The 19,023-nt window shown below is 51.0% G+C and overlaps 1 protein-coding gene across 2 annotated transcripts in view; it reads left to right on the top strand.

Moving 5' to 3' along the window:
• SMAD7 (SMAD family member 7) overlaps window positions 1–9,392 on the top strand; it is a 32,172-nt gene extending 22,780 nt beyond the window's left edge. For both annotated transcript variants that reach the window (XM_050767173.1, XM_050767172.1), the window contains exon 4: window positions 7,337–9,392. In XM_050767173.1, the coding sequence (XP_050623130.1) occupies window positions 7,337–7,875 (539 nt within the window). In that variant the 3' untranslated portion in view covers window positions 7,876–9,392. The remainder of the gene's footprint in view (window positions 1–7,336) is intronic.
• Window positions 9,393–19,023: the final 9,631 nt, after the last annotated feature.

Raw genomic sequence — 19,023 nt, forward strand, 5'->3', positions numbered from 1 at the left:
GCTTCTGTGCCTGCTCATATGTGAACCCCCTTTCTGAAGAGAGCTGCTCTGAGTTACTTGGGGAGTAACAGTGGGAACCTGGTTGGTGCACCATGGAGGGGAAGTATCTGGAAATTCGAACTTGAGAAATGATTCGGCTGCATGCACACTAAACAGCAGCCAGAGAGGCCCTTTACTGTCAATATTATGAATGGAGTTGGCTGGGTCGGGAGTCCCCACCCTTCCTCTGAGGCCTCTCTCAGAGGAGCCTGGGCAGAGCGGGCCTCCTCAGACAGCAGTGGCTGCAGGCAGCTGGGTACACGCTATAATTTGCATGGCTGAATGCTGGGGCACAGGAAGCCGCGTCAGCCTGGCTGGCGAGACAGACAAGAGCTTTTGATTTGTGTGGCTTTCCTCCCCTGCCCTGTGCCACCCTCAATTACATTCTCCATGGCAAGATAAACGCTCTTCGGAGCATTTATCCCCAGGTTGGGGGCTTCAGACTCAGATGTTTGGGGGTTTTGGGAGGTGGTGTGGGACCAGTTTGGGGAGCCAGGGAGTACATTTTAGTTCCAGGAATTGATTATTTAACGTAATTTGTAAGGACACAGTCACTAATTAGTGTTCTAGACCAGCAAGATCTGCCAAATATGTAGGCTTGGGAGAGGTGGCATTGAGGGCGGTGATGGGAGGAGAAACTTCAGGGAACCAAACCTGGGCAGACAGTGGAAGGATGACAGTGATAAAAGAGATCCTCTCCTGGGGGCCCACCGTCTCTTGAGGGTGATGAATAGTAAGACAGAGTAAAAACTCATTTCTGACTATTTGAAATTAAAAAACAAAAAGTTGATTTAGAGATGGACACAGCAAAGCCTGACTCAAAACCTCCTTTCCCTTTTGATTTGATTTTGTTTTATAGTTGCAAATTAAATGCAAAAATGTACCCTGCTCCTCAAAGTGGTTTTCTTACTCTCTGGAAGGTTGTAAAAATAAATGGAACCAGTGTTGTTTAATACTGAGAATCAGAGTGCAGCCAGAGACCATGAAGGCCAGAAGGGGGCCCATGGGGCCATCTTCCCTTGTCCCCTTTACATTATTTATGGACAGGTCAAACTGAGACCCTGAGAGGGCAAGCCACTTGGCCAAGGTCACAGAGCAGCTTGCTGGCAAAAAGCCATTTCACCCCCCACTTCTTGCTGCAGGGAAGTTGCACCCCATGCTCAGCTCTAAAAGCTGGTGCAGCATTTCCAAAGTGTGTTCTGAAGGACACTTTGGAGAGGAACAGTGGGGCTTGGTGGCTTTAGAGGCCTGTGTCCACAGCTCACACCAGGCAATATTCTGGGCTTGAAGTATAGCTCTGCACAAGCCGGTGACTTGTGCTTCACCCCCACTACTCCCTTTTTGAAGACACTGGTGATAGTATGCAGCCTCAGAGGCTTGTTGTCATGAGCCACTTAGAGAACACAGCCTATGCAAAGTAAATGCTTATTAAGTATAGGCATTGGCCCAGAACTGTCCTCCCATGGGGTGTGGGGCTGTGGAGACAATTGGGAAGACTGGTGGGCATTTTCTGAGCAGCTGGAGAACCCAGGAGCCTCAGAGATGAGACCAACGTGTGTGCAGCACTCTCCTCAACTGGCCTCAATCACTTTTGCATCAAATTGGTACAGCAACCTTATGAGGCTGGCCTTGGGGGAGCCCCGTTTTAGGGATGAGCTGAAGTTACCCCAAGGCTGCATGCGAGGTTGGTGTGTCTGAGTCTGTAGCTGGTCAGCTCACCTCTGGGGTTGGCACGGGGGCAGGGGTTCTGCCATGGCTAGAAATCCCCGAGGGGTGGAAACGAAGCCTACTGGGCCCGGGAACCAGAGAGCTGCCTGGCCTTTGAAGGAGACCCTGTGGCACCCCCTGCCCACCCCCAAGTCCAGCTATCTCACTTCACTAGAGATGTTGCAAAACATGAAAAAAAAAAACCATTGTTCTCAGGTCAACCTTCCACCAGCCAGGATTCATCCTCTGATCTGTTTGGGGAAGGAGCGTGGGGTGGTGGAGATGGGTTGGGTGCCAGCATTTTCTGAGTAACTCAGAGTTTACCTGAAACATTTTGGTTTGTTTCCTCCATGAGGAACTCGCTCTAAACCCCAGCATTGTCTGTGTTTCCTGAGGAGTCTGAGGGAGCTCTGGGGTCCTATTTCCTCTTCTGGATGAGGCTGTGAGCATGGTGGATTAGAGACGGCCCCAGGTCTTAAAGTGAGCCCAGATGTCTCAGCAAGTTTTACAGGTCTCTATTTGGTGGGGTTGCTGCGGGGGGGATTTGCCTAGAAAACAAGAGACCAGCAAGGGTCCTTGTGAATTATGATGATTTGGGGTGAGAATAGATGGGATAGATTGGCACTGGAGTCCCTTTTTATCTCAGGCTTGTGCCTGAAGAGGGCTTGTTGATATCAGAACAGCCAATTTCCTGACAGGGTTGGGAGCAGGGAATGGGTGCTGGTAACCTTTGAGATGTCTGATATGGAGGGAGAGACAGGATGAGGCAACCGTTGGCGGCGCCTGGGTCCTGAGGACAGAAGGACCCTGGACCTGGCGTTGGCGAGGCGTGGTGATGTTTGCGCTCCCAGGTTGCCAGGTGCAAGTTATGTCCACATTTCTGCCCTTCGTTTGCCCCTGATTGGCACAGGGAGGCCTGCAGGAGGCGGCCACGCCTGCCCAGACGCTCTTCCTCCCCAACTTCTCCGTCCTCAGCCTTCTGCTCTGTTGGACCATAGAGGAGGGAGCTCATAAGCCCGTGGCCCTGTAGGACTTTGGCAGAGGAATATTACTTCATTATCCAAGTGCCTCACAGAGATGAGAGCTGGTGGAGACCCCTCCTCACCCACCTTTGACCCCAGCTCCCAGTACTCTGGCAATTGGACACATTTAACCATGGAGTGTCAGCTGATGGAGTTCATGTCTCTACTGGCTTTTTTCCCCAAGCTTGTCCTTGTTCCTAAATGGAATCTTGGGAACCCCCTCCCCACAAGCACCTCCTTTGTGTGTCTGGGCCCAGTCAGGCCCAGTATAGCCTCTCTTCCATGCCTGCCCGTGTTCTCAGAACCCCATGGCTGTTCTTGGAGCCTCTCTCTGCCCTCTGCCTTCAGGTGGAGACCAGAAATGGTATTGCTGAGGCACTGAACAAGGCCTTTCCTCCCTCCCCCCATTTTTCTTCTCCTGACGCCTTCAAATTAAAAATTTAAGAAGGGGGCCGGGTGTGGTGGCTCACACCTGTAATCCCAGCACTTTGGGAGGCCAAGGCGGGTGGATCACGAGGTCAGGAGATCGAGACCATCCTAGCTAACACGGTGAAACCTCATCTCTACTAAAAATACAAAAAATTAGCTGGGCGTGGTGGCGGGCGCCTGTAGTCCCAGCTACTCAGGAGGCTGAGGCAAGAGAATGGCGTGAACCTGGGAGGTGGAGCTGGCAGTGAGCCGAGATTGCACCACCGCACTCCAGCCTGGGCGACAGAGCAAGGGTCCGTCTCAAAAAAAAAAAATTAAGAAGGGGAAAGTTCCTTACTTAACCTAAAATGTGGCCTTGAGGCCCGGTCACCCTGTGCCATTGAGACCTGGGGTGTGAGGTTCATTCATGAGCCTCTGGTCTCCTGGAAGGGTCTGGTCTGTTCATTCATGAGCCGGGTAATTAAATAACTCTTTGTGAGAGTCAGGGAGCTCCTTGCTAAGTGGTCTTCCCCAATTGGAGCGCAAACAGAGGCTGAGGTCCTCTCCCTTCTCAACGCCCACCTCCCCTTTCCCTTTAAAGGGAGGATTTGATGCTTTAAGGGAAATGGGGAAGGTGAAGGTGGGGGAACACCTTAAAGGAATTTTAGGCAGATTCAGCATTTTTCTGGTGTTGCTCCAAAAATTCCCTACACTGTAATAAAAAGAAAAAATTGTGAGCAGGCATCTGATTAGTGAGCTTTTTACAGCACAGCTTTTCTTTTGGATGCTTTAAAATGAGCACATACTCTTTTAAAACAAGCCCCTGTACAGTTTTCTGGGGAGGGGGAGAAGTTTATGGAAAATACCGGAAAAGGTTATAAAGCTGAGGGAAGTTAACAAAGGACTGTGAGTTTCGCCTTTGGAGGTTAAATATCAGCGAGAGAGGCCAAGGCTCTTCCTTAGTCCTTGTACTGATTGAACTTCCCAGCCCCTCGACACGTGGCCCGGGAAGTCCCTGGGAGCAGAGCGTCCACACAGACCTTTGTGGGGAGACTGTGCGGGCTGTGGGCCCGATTCAGGGAAGTGTGTTTCTGTGAAGATGAAGCTGAGCATTTCCCAGAAATGAGCCCAAATGGCGGGGAATTCAGGGCAAAGAGGGGAATCTCTGTACTGGCAATGGGAGGTGTCGTGCGGGGTCCCCAGAAGGTGTGATGTTCACACAAGGGTGTGTGTTGGAAGGGCCTTTGCTGTTGTCGAATGGTTTTGCTGGAAAGCTTGTTTTTTTGTGTGTGCTTAGAAATAGGCCGGGCAGGAGGAGACTGGAGCTGTCCTAACGGAAGGGCAGAGGCTGCTGGTGGGGGAGCCGGAGGGGACAGCGAGGGAGGAGCAGGCAGGAGTCTCCGTGCGGTGGGTTAGGGCACCGAATGGACTTCAGGGGCCTTGTTCAAACACAGCGGCATTCACGACCTCCACGCACTGCTGACAGCCACGCACTGCAGTTTTTCTGGGCCGGGCCATTAACCTCAGCAGAAAAGGGCTTTTTCCAGGGGGTGTCTGGCAGCAAATTGCTGGCGGGCTGCACAGATGAACCAGAAACCCCCCTGATACTTCCCCCTCCGGCTACAGGTCTCAGGCTCCAGTCCCCACCCAGCTTCCTCTGCCCCCAGACGCCCCCGCCCTTGGCAGACAAGGCTCCCACCCCTTGTCTAGGTGGCTAACAGGCTTGGCATGGGGGCACCTCGATCTCAGGTCCATACTCCACTCACTCCCTTCCTCCTCCCCCTCCTCCTCCTGTTGGCTGGTGCCCGGTTTCATGGGTCCCCGCTGCATGAAACAAAGCATTGTGAGGCTCTGCTGAGGTCTCCCATCCTCGCTCCCTCCCACCTCCCTCCCAGCGACTCCCTGAGTCTTCCTTTCCAGGCCAGGTTTGTTGTCCTGAATTGGGAAAATAAACTAAAGCTTCTTGTGTTTCAAAACACCCTCCTCCCCACCAAAAGGGTGGATGTCCTGTGCCTCCCAGAAGAGGGCTTTCTGCCCCGCTTCACACGTGATGCCAATGTGTCCTTCCCTCCATGGGCGTTCGGGTCTTTGGTGTAGCCTTCAGAGCTGAGCTCCCTCAGCAAGAAAATTCAAAGATTGCCAGTGCTCACAAGTTTATTAGCAGTTGATGGATACTTTGCAGAAACAAGTAAATGGCTGATGAGTCACCTTCTCCCTGCCCCTGTCTTGTTTTCCATATGTTCCAGTACGTATGTGCACACGGAAACATATATAACACACACTCGTACACACTGACATGATGGACACAGTCTTGCACACCCACTGGACTTCCTAGATAAGTGGGGGGCGGTGACCGGCCAGTTTTCTGGTGTTGATTTTCAGTGGGGTGGGGGTTGAGGGAAAGGAATGAGACCTCAGTGTCCCCTTTTTGTGGAGCTGTTGGGGCAGGCATTTGGGAAGGCCAGCTGGGGTCGTCTGTAGGGAACCGCCACTCAGGGTGTGTGTGTGTGGCTGCCTCAGCGGGCCGCAGTGTGCACATTTGTACGGCCTTACTGATGGGCACCTCCATCCAACGCTGGCTGCTACTTAAAAAAAAAAAAAAAAAACAACTGAGTGGAGCCAATGGGTTCCCAGGTCCTAACACGCCTGAAAAGTTGGAGCGAGTTGGTGTCCTGGGCTGCCCCAGTTACACAGCCTGCTGGGGCAGCAGGATGCGGCCCCATCCTCCGCCGTCGACCCCCCGCAGGGTGCAACGCATCATCGTTCACTCTGAACCCAGTTACTCCAGAATACAAAGGCCACACCAAAACACATCTCACACTCAACCCCTGCTTTGTGCCCCCCAGGCTCCCGAGAGGGAGGAGCTGGGGCTGCAGGGAGCGAGGGCAAGGGCTTGACCGACATGGGGCCCTTCCCCTCTGCTTCCCCCCCTCTGCTGTCCCCATTTTTGTTAACAAATACAAGACTTCCGGTCTCCACCCTGCTGCCACAAACCACAGCGTTCCTGCAGTCTGGCTGGGCTGGGGAGATTTATGGTCCCAAGTCTGAGGCCTGCCCGCTGGCTCCTGCTTAAGGAGGAGTCAGAATGCCCGCTGCCGGGGCTCCCTTTCCGTCCGTGTGACCCCCCTTTTAAAGTCCTCCAAGCGCCTGTTGAGGAAAATTACCTTACCAGAATCACCCCAGCCCCCAGGCTGCCTGTGGGAAGAGCCCTGTGTAGGGAAGCGGGGCGGGGCCTGCAGGGGAGGGATGAGGGCGGAGCAGGGCGCCCTGCAGGCTCCGGATGCTTCTGTGGAAGGAGGGGAGAGAGGGGGCACCCATGGTGACGGGGGTGCCGGCAGAGAAGGGGAACACATCTATTTGAGACACATAATCTTCTGTCTGGGCTGGAGGAAGCTTTGTTAAGGTAGCCTGGGTTAATACCGGTCTGCACGTTGTGATTTGGCATTTTGACATGAATTCACCCTTTGTGTACAGGGCTGCTGCTGACACACTGAGACTTGTTTTTCTATTAGGAATATAGACGTTTTTGTCCCAAGCCACTCTCATTTTTATTTTTACCAGATAAAGAGGTCCCTCACGACCACGGTACTGATTTGAGAGCTGGGTGACAGGCACCCAGAGACCGTCGTCACATAGGTGGCCCCAGAGTCTAGACACCTGGGTTCTAGCTCTGGCTGTGTCATCCCCTGGTACTCCAGCAGCAGGCTGTCTGGGTCCTGGTTTTCTCATCAGGATGACAAGGGGCTGGAGGAGCTGGCCTTCAAGGTTCCATCCGGTTGAAAGATCTGTAACTCCAGCATGTTGCTGAGGCTTTTTGCGGCCCTAAAACTGGACCACCCAAGTTACTAAGGGTGTCTTTGAGTCTGTGCTCTGCAGAGAAGAGGCTTTGTTGGCCAGGTGGACACAGGTGCTGGTGTACTGGACTCCTGACAGGCAGGGGCCTGGAGAGAAGCAGCCCCCAGCGCTTCCTATGCTTAAAGAAAGGCAGGGTCCTGGTCAAAGGGCTGTAAGAGCCTGGGCAAGTCCAGGACTATCCTCACCGCCTCCTTCTTTCTGTCTCGTCCTGAGAGATGAGCTGGTGACCGGGGTGGAGGGTATCTTCATTCTAGTAGTCACCAATGCCTGTCCCCACCAACCCTCTCTGCCATTGTGTTTTCTAGATTCCCAACTTCTTCTGGAGCCTGGGGATCGGTCACACTGGTGCGTGGTGGCATACTGGGAGGAGAAGACGAGAGTGGGGAGGCTCTACTGTGTCCAGGAGCCCTCTCTGGATATCTTCTATGATCTACCTCAGGGGAATGGCTTTTGCCTCGGACAGCTCAATTCGGACAACAAGAGTCAGCTGGTGCAGAAGGTGCGGAGCAAAATCGGCTGTGGCATCCAGCTGACGCGGGAGGTGGATGGCGTGTGGGTGTACAACCGTAGCAGTTACCCCATCTTCATCAAGTCCGCCACACTGGACAACCCGGACTCCAGGACGCTGTTGGTACACAAGGTGTTCCCCGGTTTCTCCATCAAGGCTTTCGACTACGAGAAGGCGTACAGCCTGCAGCGGCCCAATGACCACGAGTTTATGCAGCAGCCGTGGACGGGCTTTACCGTGCAGATCAGCTTTGTGAAGGGCTGGGGCCAGTGCTACACCCGCCAGTTCATCAGCAGCTGCCCGTGCTGGCTAGAGGTCATCTTCAACAGCCGGTAGCCGCGTGTGGAGGGGACAGAGCGTGAGCTGAGCAGGCCACACTTCAAACTACTTTGCTGCTAATATTTTCCTCCTGAGTGCTTGCTTTTCATGCAAACTCTTTGGTCGTTTTTTTGTTTGTTTGTTGGTTGGCTGGTTGGTTTTCTTCTTCTTGTCCTCGTTTGTGTTCTGTTTTGTTTCGCTCTTTGAGAAATAGCTTATGAAAAGAATTGTTGGGGGTTTTTTGGAAGAGGGGGTGGGTATGATCGGCAGGACACCTTGATAGGAAGAGGGGAAGCAGAAATCCAAGCACCACCAAATGCAGCGTATGAAGGGGGGCGGTCATCATTTCACTTGTCAGGAGTGTGTGTGTGTGTGTGAGGCTACGAGTGTGTGCACGCGTGTGCAGGAGCAGCAAATGGGGAGACGATGTGCTTTGTTTTGTGTCTCTTACGAATGTCCCCAGCAGAGAGGTTTGCAGTCCCAAGCCGTGTCTCTCGTGCTCCTTGGACATGCTCAGTGGGGCAGAGGCAGTACCTGGGCGGCAGGGGTCCCAGCAGCTGCCAGGAGCACGGCTGTGTCCCCAGCCTAGGAAAGCCCCTGCCCCTCCTCTCCCTCATCAAGGACACGGGCCTGTCCACAGGCTTCTGAGCAGCAAGCCTGCTAGTGGCTGAACCAGAATCAATTGTTTTCATCCTTGTCTTATTCCCTTCCCGTCAGCCCCTGCCATTGTAGGTCTTTCTTTTTTGGCCATTTGCTCCTGGATCTCCCTGAAATGGGCTTCCTAAGGGCTGCCGGGGCAGCCCCATCACAGTATTGCTCACCCAGTGCCCTCTCCCCTCAGCCTCTCCCCTGCCTGCCCTGGTGACATCAGGTTTTTCCCGGACTTAGAAAACCAGCTCAGCACTCCCTGCTCCCAGCCTGTGTGTTGAGCTCTGCTATTGGGCCAGCAAGCGGGGACGTCCCTGGGAGGGACATGCTTAGCAGTCCCCTTCCCTCCAAGAAGGATTTGGTCCGTCATAACCCAAGGTACCATCCTAGGCTGACACCTAACTCTTCTTTCATTTCTTCTACAACTCATACACTCGTATGATACTTTGACACTGTTCTTAGCTCAATGAGCATGTTTAGACTTTAACATAAGCTATTTTTCTAACTACAAAGGTTTAAATGAACAAGAGAAGCATTCTCATTGGAAATTTAGCATTGTAGTGCTTTGAGAGAGAAAGGACTCCTGAAAAAAAACCCTGAGATTTATTAAAGAAAAAAATGTATTTTATGTTATATATAAATATATTATTACTTGTAAATATAAAGACGTTTTATAAGCATCATTATTTATGTATTGTGCAATGTGTATAAACAAGAAAAATAAAGAAAAGATGCACTTTGCTTTAATATAAATGCAAATAACAAATGCCAAATTAAAAAAGATAAACACAAAATTGGTGTTTTTTTCTATGGGTGTTATCACCTAGCTGAATGTTTTTCTAAAGGAGTTTATGTTCCATTAAACGATTTTTAAAATGTACACTTGATTTCATGTTGTCCTCCAGCTCCTTTTTCTTCTGCTGCTTGGAGGGAGTGGGGAGGAGTATTCATCGAAATTCAGTTGAGTTGGCGTCTTCCCAGCCCAGTGCTTGGAGGAGGGGAGACATGGGCCACAAAACAGAGGCATCTAGAACAGCCCTGGTCTTCAAGAGTGCTGGAAAGACTTGCAGCTACCCAGACATCCCTCCTTGTGTCTTGAATTTGTAATGGGAGACAACCTACAGGAGCCCTGTGGGTGATAATTCAAAGCTTGTAGAATTGAGGACAAGGAATTACAACTAGGGTGATGGGAAGGAGACCGGATTAGGGATGGATGGATGGATGGGGAAATTTAGCCCCAAGAACCTGGGTTCATCTGGTTCTTGCCAACTCTTCGCTTGGCATTAAATCCCGAGCCTAAGATACATCTGCCAGACTGGATTCCAGGAGAAGTTTCCTGGGCCTGAGGCCCTGGAGGGGTGATGAAGGTGGGGGTTGAATGTCAGTGGTGGTCAGAGGGACTAGGCCACTTCCTGGCTCCCTCCCAAATACTGTCCTGGGCCACAGAGGTCACAGAGTCCAAGTTCTACTCTGCAGTATCCTCCCTTGTCTGGTGGAACTTAAGCGACAGTTCACTAGTCCCCTTCCCCAGCCCAGCCCTGGTGGCACTTGCAGTCAAAATGCCTCTTCAGTGCTGTGTTGGCATCAGCCTGCCTTGGTTCGCTGCTGAGCCGTGATCTGAGCCATGTTTTAGATTCGGGAAATCTTGCACAAGAGATGGTCTAAATTGGGTACGAAACTAACGGCCGTGCAGGTGTCTGTGTAAGGGCTTTTGAACCTTATATCCAGGAAGGGGGGCCTTTTGAAGTGGGGGTTAAGATTTTGTTTTTGTGTTTGTTTTTGTTTTTGTTTGAGACAGAGTCTCGCTCTGTTGCCCAGGCTGGAGTGCGGTGGCGCAATCTCCACTCACTGCAAGCTCCGCCTCCTGGGTTCACGCCATTCTCCTGCCTCAGCCTCCCGTGTGGATGGGACTACAGGCGCCCGCCACCGCGCCCGGCTAATTTTTGTATTTTTAGTAGAGACGGGGTTTCACCGTGTTAGCCAGGATGGTCTCGATCTCCTGACCTTGTGATCCGCCCATCTCGGCCTCCCAAAGTGCTGGGATTACAGGCGTGAGCCACAGCGCCCGGCCTTGATTTTGGATATCATAAGCCTGTATGATTTCATGAAAGCTTTTGGGAAGGCCAATATAGGACAGCTAACTTTCTGTTTTGCCAAAAAATGACCCAAAGCGCTACAGCCTACTGGCGCCACAATTTCATTAAAGGGAATGACAATACGATTGTGTAGCAAGAAATATGAATACATGTTGATTGTTGATTTATGCTCCAGGGCGTTAATGCCAAGTGGTCATCCAGGCCAACTTGTTTACATGTGATGGGGAGCCCACTACCTCTCAAAGTAGCTTTTGCTTTTTTTTTTTTTTTTTTTTCCGGAGATGGAGTCTTGCTCTGTTGCCCAGGCTGGAGTGCAGTGATCTCGGCTCACTGCAGCCTCTGCCTCCCGGGTTCAGGCAATTCTGCTTCCTGAGCCTCCTGAGTAGCTGGGATTACAGGCGCCTGCCACCATACCTGGCTAATATTTTGTATTTTTAGTAGAGATGGGGTTTCATCATGTTGGTCAGGCTGGTCTCAAACTCCTGACCTTAGGTGATCCACCCGCCTTGGCCTCCCAAAGTGATGGGATTACAGGTGTGGGCCACCATGCCTGGTCACTTTTTGCTTTTTATCATTGAACTGAAACTTGTTTCCATTGTAGTTCTGTGACCCAGAATAAGTGCAAAATCTCATCTCTAGAAAACGCCCAAGGAGGGTTCTAATTAACTCCAGGGTGGTAGTGGCAGAGGAGGGGTGGAGAGGGAAGGTGTCACACTGGGGGCTGTCAAAGTCATTTTAGCTTGCTCTAAGTTGTGTTGGCATGCCGGGAAGCTCTTTAATAATAGTAGCTATCATCTATTGAATGCTTCACTAGGTGCCAGGCATAATGTCTAGGCATTTGAGGGAATTCTGATTTCATCTTCATTAGGACGCTGTGCAAAAATGGAGGCTTTGAGAGGTGAAATGACTTGCTCAAGGTCACACAGTAAGATAGTAAGCGGTTAGGGAGATCAGGATCTGACTCCGGGCTGAGTGGTTCTTCCTGCTTGGTCCGTGCCCTGTTGAGATGTTTATTTGATAGGATCCTGTGTGACTCCAGTCCCACAACTCCCTGAAATGGAAAGGAGGTGGGAGGGTGGTCCGCCACGTTTCCTCCTGGCCCTGCCACTTGCGCAAGGCCTCTGGATTTGGGAGGCAGAAGCTGTGGCAACTGGAAGAAGGAGAGGCTGGCACAGGGGTGTAGGTGTGTGGGTTCTGGCTGCATGGCTGATTCTGGATGGTGGGGAAAGAGGTGTGCTTAGGAGGAGTCTGGCATTTGCTGGTTTCTGACACTTCCCTCTTTTTGCCGGCAAGCCCGTCACCCACAGTCATCTCCTGAGCACCTTCAATGTGCCCAGAACTGTGCCGCGGTGGGCATGGAGGTAACATGGACCTGGACAGTGCCTGTGAGTGATGCTGGGGGACAAGATGCCACACCTGAGATGATCAGCAACAGCGCAGGCAGAAGAAAAGGCGAGGACCCAGGAGGAGGCCTGGTCTTGGGGCCACAGGTGCTTGCAGAGGATGTGGGACTTTTAGCTCGGATGGCATTGAGATTAGCAGAGTAGGCGGAGAAGCTACCCCATTGGAAGGAAGTTTTCCTGCCTCTTGGTACTCCTTCCTTTCAGTTCACCCCTTAAATTTCAGGGTGTCTTATAGAATTCGATCTCAGGCTCTGCCCGGGTCATACCCTCTCCCTGGACGACAGCATCGCTCTGGTGGTTCTGTCTCCCTTGGACCTGTAGATGCCTCAGTTGTCCCAACCAGAAACCTGGATTCCCCATCCTTGCCCCTGTCCCCCGTAATAAAAAAACAAATTCCCTCCACCCTGTTTCATTCAATCAATAATTATAAAATGCAAATGTCTCTCTCAGCGTTCTCTTTTCTCCACCCCCACTAGCATGACTTAATTCAGGGCCTGTTAGTTTTCCCTGGGTCTCCCTTACCTCTGGTCAAAGTAGCCCTTCAGCATCCACCTCTGCCAACCTCTCCCCTGAGCCCCCAGCCCTCCACACACAGCAATCTTTTGTTCCAGGCATGCAGGGGGATGCACCGTGCTGCCGGCCTGCCATGCAGCAAGTGCTTTGCGGCCACTTCAATTACTATCCTCCTTATCCTTTGGGATGTGATGCAAGCAACACTTCCTCCAAGAGGCCTCCTCCCTTTAAAAAATTTCTGTCTGTCTGGGCGCAGTGGCTCACATCTGTAATCCCAGTACTTTGGGAGGCTGAGGCAGGCAGATCACCTGAGGTCAGGAGTTCGAGACCATCCTGGCCAACATGGTGAAACCCCTACGTCTACTAAAAATACAAAATTAGCCTGGTGTGGTGGCTGGCGCCTGTAATCCCAGCTACTTGGGAGGCTGAAGCAGGAGAATCACTTGAACCTGGGAGGCAGAGATTGTGGTGAGCTAAGATTGCACAATTGCACTCCAGCCTGGGCAACAAGAGTGAAACTCTGTCTCAAAAAAAAAAAAAAAATTTTGTCCTGAAGAGTGATCAATAGTGTAAGATTCTCTCTCCTGCTGAACTATAAGCTCTTGGCACCCTGGGGTCTCAACTGGAGTCTCAGTTAGGATCCACTGCCCTGACAATTCCTGGTGTGGTGCTCAGACAGGACTTGTCTCATGAACGAGGCATATCTGTGGGCTTAGCTTGGGCTGGGAATAATGGTCATCATCGTCATCATCAAGAGGCAACACTGAGTATGTCCTGACTCTGCTAGGCAGTGTTCTAAGCACTTTTCACTGGGATTGTCCCATATGATCCTCACAGCCACTCTGCGAGTGAATACTGTGATCATCACTCCCATTCTACAGATAAGTAGGTTCAAAGAATTGCCCACAGTCTGCCAGCTGTTAAGTGATAGCATCAGATTTCATCACTTCTGTGTTATCTAATCTCTCTGAGCAGGCCTGGCTCAAGGCGTTGTGTATGTTTTTTCTAAAACAAGTTCTGGTTTGGAAGGACCAAGCTGATCTGACTGCTGAGCAACAGAAACAACACCTGCCATTTGTACGTGTCCGTGCACACCAAGAGTCATGCTGCCTGTGCCCCCACGCCGCAGAGGATGTGGGCAGGCCTTCCCTGATTCAGGAAAGGCCCGACCCTCCAGTGGGTGAGTGATTTGCCCAGGACCACGTGCACAGCCTGTGATGGAAGCTGGATTTACACCCAAACCTACAGCAAGCGACGACTTCTCACTGGGTCTATTAAGCTCCCAACACTCAGGGGCCTGCAAAGGACCTGTGTGTCAGCTCAGCTGGTGTGCCCTCAATGAGCAACTCCTGACTGTCCCTGAGGGTGTGCTGGGGGCAGGCGGGGTCGGGGCCTGATGTGAAATAGGATGTGGTTCACAGTCATGGGTTTGAAGGTCAGACAGATCTGGGTTTGAGCACTCACTTGGGCAAGTCACAACCTCTTCAAACCTCAATTTCCAAAGCATAAAGTGTGTATTATACTTTCGTGAGGCTAAAATAGGGATTGGGGAGAAAATTCATGTGAAGAGCTGACCATATGCTAATTAGGTTGAGCCACGTGAGACTGCTAATATCTGATCATGTTGACTTACACTAAGGGCAATTTCAGATACTTTATTAGATACTCAATCCAAGGAAACCAGCCGTGATCAGGGGTCCCCACCCTTCTTTTCATCCCGCAGCTGCAGTCAGAGGCTGGTGGTGCCCTCTGGGTGGTGGATTTTGCAGCAAGTGAGAGAAGACAGTCGGAAAGCCAGTCCATGGATAGTAGCGGGGTGGCCAATATTGAAGCGATTCCTTCCTGCTCAGAATGTCATCCAACTGCTAAGCCCAGGCCAGGGCAGGAAGCAAAGACCAGCAACAGCCAGGGCTGCAGGGTTGGGGTGCCCTGGCCTCAGGAGGAGGGGTGCATGGGCCCAGGCTGCCACCCTCGGAGCCAGGAGCAGCCTGCACAGTCCCCGGTTTCCTGGCGGCTCTCAAGCAGGAGGCCTGAGCTGCTAACTCAGCAGTTTTCCCCCAGCCAGAAGCACCCCGCTCTCTTTCTGAAAGTAATGATTTTCTAAAAATGGATTCCCTCCCCTCCCCCAGCTGCAATTAATCTACCCAACACAAAGTGGCCGCTGGAGGAGGACTCTGGTGAGTTGGGACTAGTGCAAGTGCTTTGATTAATTCAGGGACAATTTCCTGGCTGGGCTGGGGGTGAGAGGCTGGGCAGGGGCACGCTGCCTGGGTTGGGGCTGGCCCACTGCAGGGTCCATTTAAACAGCTGTGAGAGCCGCGGACATCTGGGAGAGCTGGGAGCCTCTTCCTAGGGAATCTGTACTCTCCTTCCTGGGAATTTGAGAGGCAGAGTCTGCCATGGACATGTGCCCAGGTGCCAGGGGAAGCTCTTGCTAAGCCTGGAGCTGCCATTTTAGCAGAAGCTTAGGGGGAGAAGGAATACAATTGTTTCTACCATAAGCCCTTATATCTTACGTAGTAGAATGCAAACTTGACCTGAATTGTTGAGAAAAATCAAGACACTTCAAGGACATGTGGTTGCCCTTGGTGTTGCTTTAAGTGGTGGCTCCAGGTCCTGGCAGTTTCTCTTCTGCCGTGGGCACTTTGGTGGAAAAGGGTAAGATCAGTGGGACACAGAAGCCCTGGGGACAGAAATAGAGTGTGTATATTAGGACTGCTTTGAACCTTAAAGAAAATAGAGATGTGTCACAGACAACTATATTGAATCCATTCTCTGCAGTGCAGACAGCCCTTTCATACACGTTCCTCTAATGATTCTGGATGGGAGCTCTGACTGCCCCCATTTTAGAAGAAACTGAGGCTAAAAGAGATGAGAGATTTACACAAGTCACCCAGCCAAGAGGTGGCCAAGCAGTTTTCTTTAAGCCTAACCCAGGGCTCTTTTATCCAAAGCCTGGTGCTCACCGCTCTGTCCCATGCCCATTTCAAACTCCAGGTCTTGCACTCAGCCTGCCCAGATCCCAGCAGTAATGAGTGACTGGGGTCAAGACATTTTATTCCCAGGGAATACTTATGCACTTCCCTCATTTCCCAGCCTCCCTTGCAGTTTGTTTGGGACCATGTGACCAGTTCTGGCCAATGGGCTGTGAGAAGTGCCATGCGTCACTTCCAAGCTAAAGCACTGAAAAACTGGTGCAGGGTGACCCAGCTCTCTCTCTCCCTCTGCCACAGGGACCTGGAAGATATGTTTTAGGATGATGGAGACAGAGATGGAAACCGCTTGGATCCTGAATTGCTGCTCCGGAGAGCCCCTGGGTCTGCTGCAGGCTTTGTTTGAATGTGGAACTTTTTCTTTGTGGCTGAGATTTGAAGGTTTGCCTATCCAGACGATTATGTGACCTGTGCCCCACACTCAGTCCCTTGCAGAATCTGGCTTGCTTCTTTCCTTTATGGAGCTGGGTTTTGTATCTCCAGCATCTGGAAGCTCCTTGAGGTCAGGCATCAGCCCAGCCCTCATGCTCACTTGAATCCTTTCATAGTACAAAGCCCAGCACAGGGCTCATAGTAGGTGATGAGTAAATACCTGCTGTAATTGGCATGAAGTGCCTCTCCAGTGGTGCCCCATGAGGGACTGCCACTGGGTGTCCTCCAAGGGCACAGTCTCCCACCTGGTCCAGAGCTCCTCTCTGATGAAACCCCGCCCTTGCCTGCTCCTCAGCTACATCGTCTTTGAAGCAGCTCTTCACCTTCTCGTCTCCTTAGGATACAGCTCCAGCCAGGCCAGGGGCCACTTCAACCTGGCCAAAACCAGTATCCTCTGGGCAAAGAGAGAGAGGCTCAGAGCAGAGCTCCGGCTCCATTGAACACATTGATTGGATTCATCAGACCATGTTCCCAGCTACTCTCGCCTATCCTGCTTGAATTTTCTTCATATTGGTGGTTGACACTATACTTACTGTATTGTATACACGTTTGCCTTTTTTTTTTTTTTTTTTAAGACAGAGTTTTGCTCTTGTTGCCCAGGCTAGAGTGCAATGGCATGATCTCAGCTCACCACAACCTCCGCCTCCCAGGTTCAAGTGATTCTCCTGCCTCAGCCTCCCAAGTAGCTGGGACTACAGGCACACACCACCATGCCTGGCTAATTTTGTATTTTTAGTAGAGACAGGGTTTCACCAGGTTGGCCAGGCTGGTCTCGATCTCTTGACCTCATGATCCGCCTGCCTTGGCCTCCCAAAGTGCTGGGATTACAGGCGTGAGCCACTGCACCTGGCCTATGTTTGATATTTTATTATATATCTGCTTGTTGGCTTGACTGTTGTCAGAGGCCCCTAGCAGAGTGTGAGTTCTGTGACAGCAGGGACTTAGCTCTGGTCACTGCCATAACCCCAGAATCTAGAACAATGCCCAGCACATAGCAGGGATAGAAGGCACTCAACCCATACTGGTTGGATCAATGTTGAATGACTATTTAACTTTTCAACTAAAATATATGAATTTAATTTCCAGGTGAATTCCTTTTTTTTCTTTTTTCTTTTTTTTTAGAGACAGGGTCTCTGTTGCTCAGGCTGTAGTGCAGTGGCAGGATCATAGCCTTGAACTCCTGGGCTCAAATGATCCTCCTGCCCTCAGCCCCCCAAATAGCTGGAACTACAGGTGAGCGCCACTCTGCTTGGCTAATTTTTTATTTTTTTTGTTGAGACGGAGACTCGCTATGTTGCCCAGGCTGGTTTCCAACTGTTGGTCTCTAGTGATCCTCCTGCCTTGCTGGGATTATAGGAATGAGCCACTGTGCCCAGCCACATTCCCTTTTCTCCAAGAAAAGTGGGTATGGGGCCAGGCGCGGTGGCTCACGCCTGTAATCCTAGCACTTTGGGAGGCCGGGGCGGGTGGATTGCCTGAGCTCAGGAGTTCGAAACCAGCCTAGGCAACATGGTGAAACTCCGCCTCTATTAAAAATTAGCCGGGTGTGGCAGCAGGCACCTGTAGTCCCAACTATTCGGGAAGCTGAGGCAGGAGAATTGCTTGAACCCGGGAGGCAGAGGCTGCAGTGAGCTGAGATTACACCACTGCACTCCAGCTTAGGTGACAGAGAGAGACTCCATCTCCAAAAAGAAAAAAAGAAAAGTGGGTATGTATTACTTTATAACACTTGTGAAAATAAAAAGCATATTGTTATACTGTTTTCTCCCAAAAGGTGAATGCAAAACTTTACTTCTTGGGTTGGTGGTGATAGTGACAACTACGACCGCAATAATAGTAACAAAAACTTGCGTTTACTTAGGGCTAAGTATGTGCCAGGCACTCTCTGTAAGGTACTTTTTTTTTTTTTTTTTTTTTTGGCAACGGAGTTTCACTCTTGTCTCCCAGGCTGGAGTGCAGTGGCATGATCTCGACTCACTGTAACCTCCGCCTCCCAGACTCAAGCAATTCTCGTACCTCAGGCTCCCAAGTAGGTGAGATTATAGACGTAAGCCACCATGCCCGGCCTACGTTGTGTTGTCTTTAAGGTAAGTGCTCTCATTAGCTCATTTTACAGGTGAAGACTTGCAGGCCCAGCAAGAGACTCACTATGAGAGAATGGTAGAACCGAAGCCCAGGTCTGCCTAACTCCACAGCCCTTGCTCTGGGCCCTGGGTCCCCAGGGGAGGCTAGAGACACCAGCAGCCTTGAAAGAGTAGTTTTCCCAGCATCTGTTCCTCAAGGTCGAGACAGAAACACACTAAGGCCTGATTCCACTGAGGCAGTTTGAGACTCTGGGGGTCTCTCTGCAGGAAGGGCTTGCTCCTTGGCCAAGCTGTCCTGTCCCATCCAGGGCTGTAATATTCACTGTGTATGGGCGTCGTGTCATCAGCACCAAATCTAATGACACACTGCAGCCAGGGAAATTACAGTGCCCAGGAGACTTGCCCAGAGGCCCTGCCCGGGGTAATTCCAGAGCAGGAGCGCATGCTGGGAAATAACAAGAAAGACAGAGTCTAGCTGCCAGCCTTAGGTAATGGAACGGTGAGTGATCGTAATGGGGGGTGGAGCGTGGAAGATTTTATTTTACTTATACAGATATTTTTCTTGAATTTTAAAAATATTGAAAAATGATATCAAAAGTAAAAATTAGCCCTAACCTCATCATTTAAATTATGCCCTCCAACTTCATTCCCCAGAGGTGAGCATGCTGGAGACTTTGATATGTCCCCTTTCTGGATTGGCCTCTGCCTCTACATATGCACACATACAATTCTCACCAGTGGAGTCACATTCTACATATTGGCCTGCGCCCTGCGTATGTCACTTAATGATACATCACAGACATTTTTGGAGATCATTCATTTTCATAGTTGTCTATTAGTGGAGCAGAATTTAAAAGATGCCAGTGTTCATTTGAAGATACGCCACTTAGTGCTGAATGGGAGTGAGGGCGTGGTGCAACAGGAACTCTCGTGTGATGATGCTGGGGGTATAAACTGGTTAACTTTTTGGCAGTAATCTACCAAAGCTAAAGAGAAT

This window comes from Macaca thibetana, chromosome 18 (genome assembly GCF_024542745.1).
Source record: "Macaca thibetana thibetana isolate TM-01 chromosome 18, ASM2454274v1, whole genome shotgun sequence".
NCBI classification, from domain to species: Eukaryota; Metazoa; Chordata; class Mammalia; order Primates; family Cercopithecidae; genus Macaca; species Macaca thibetana.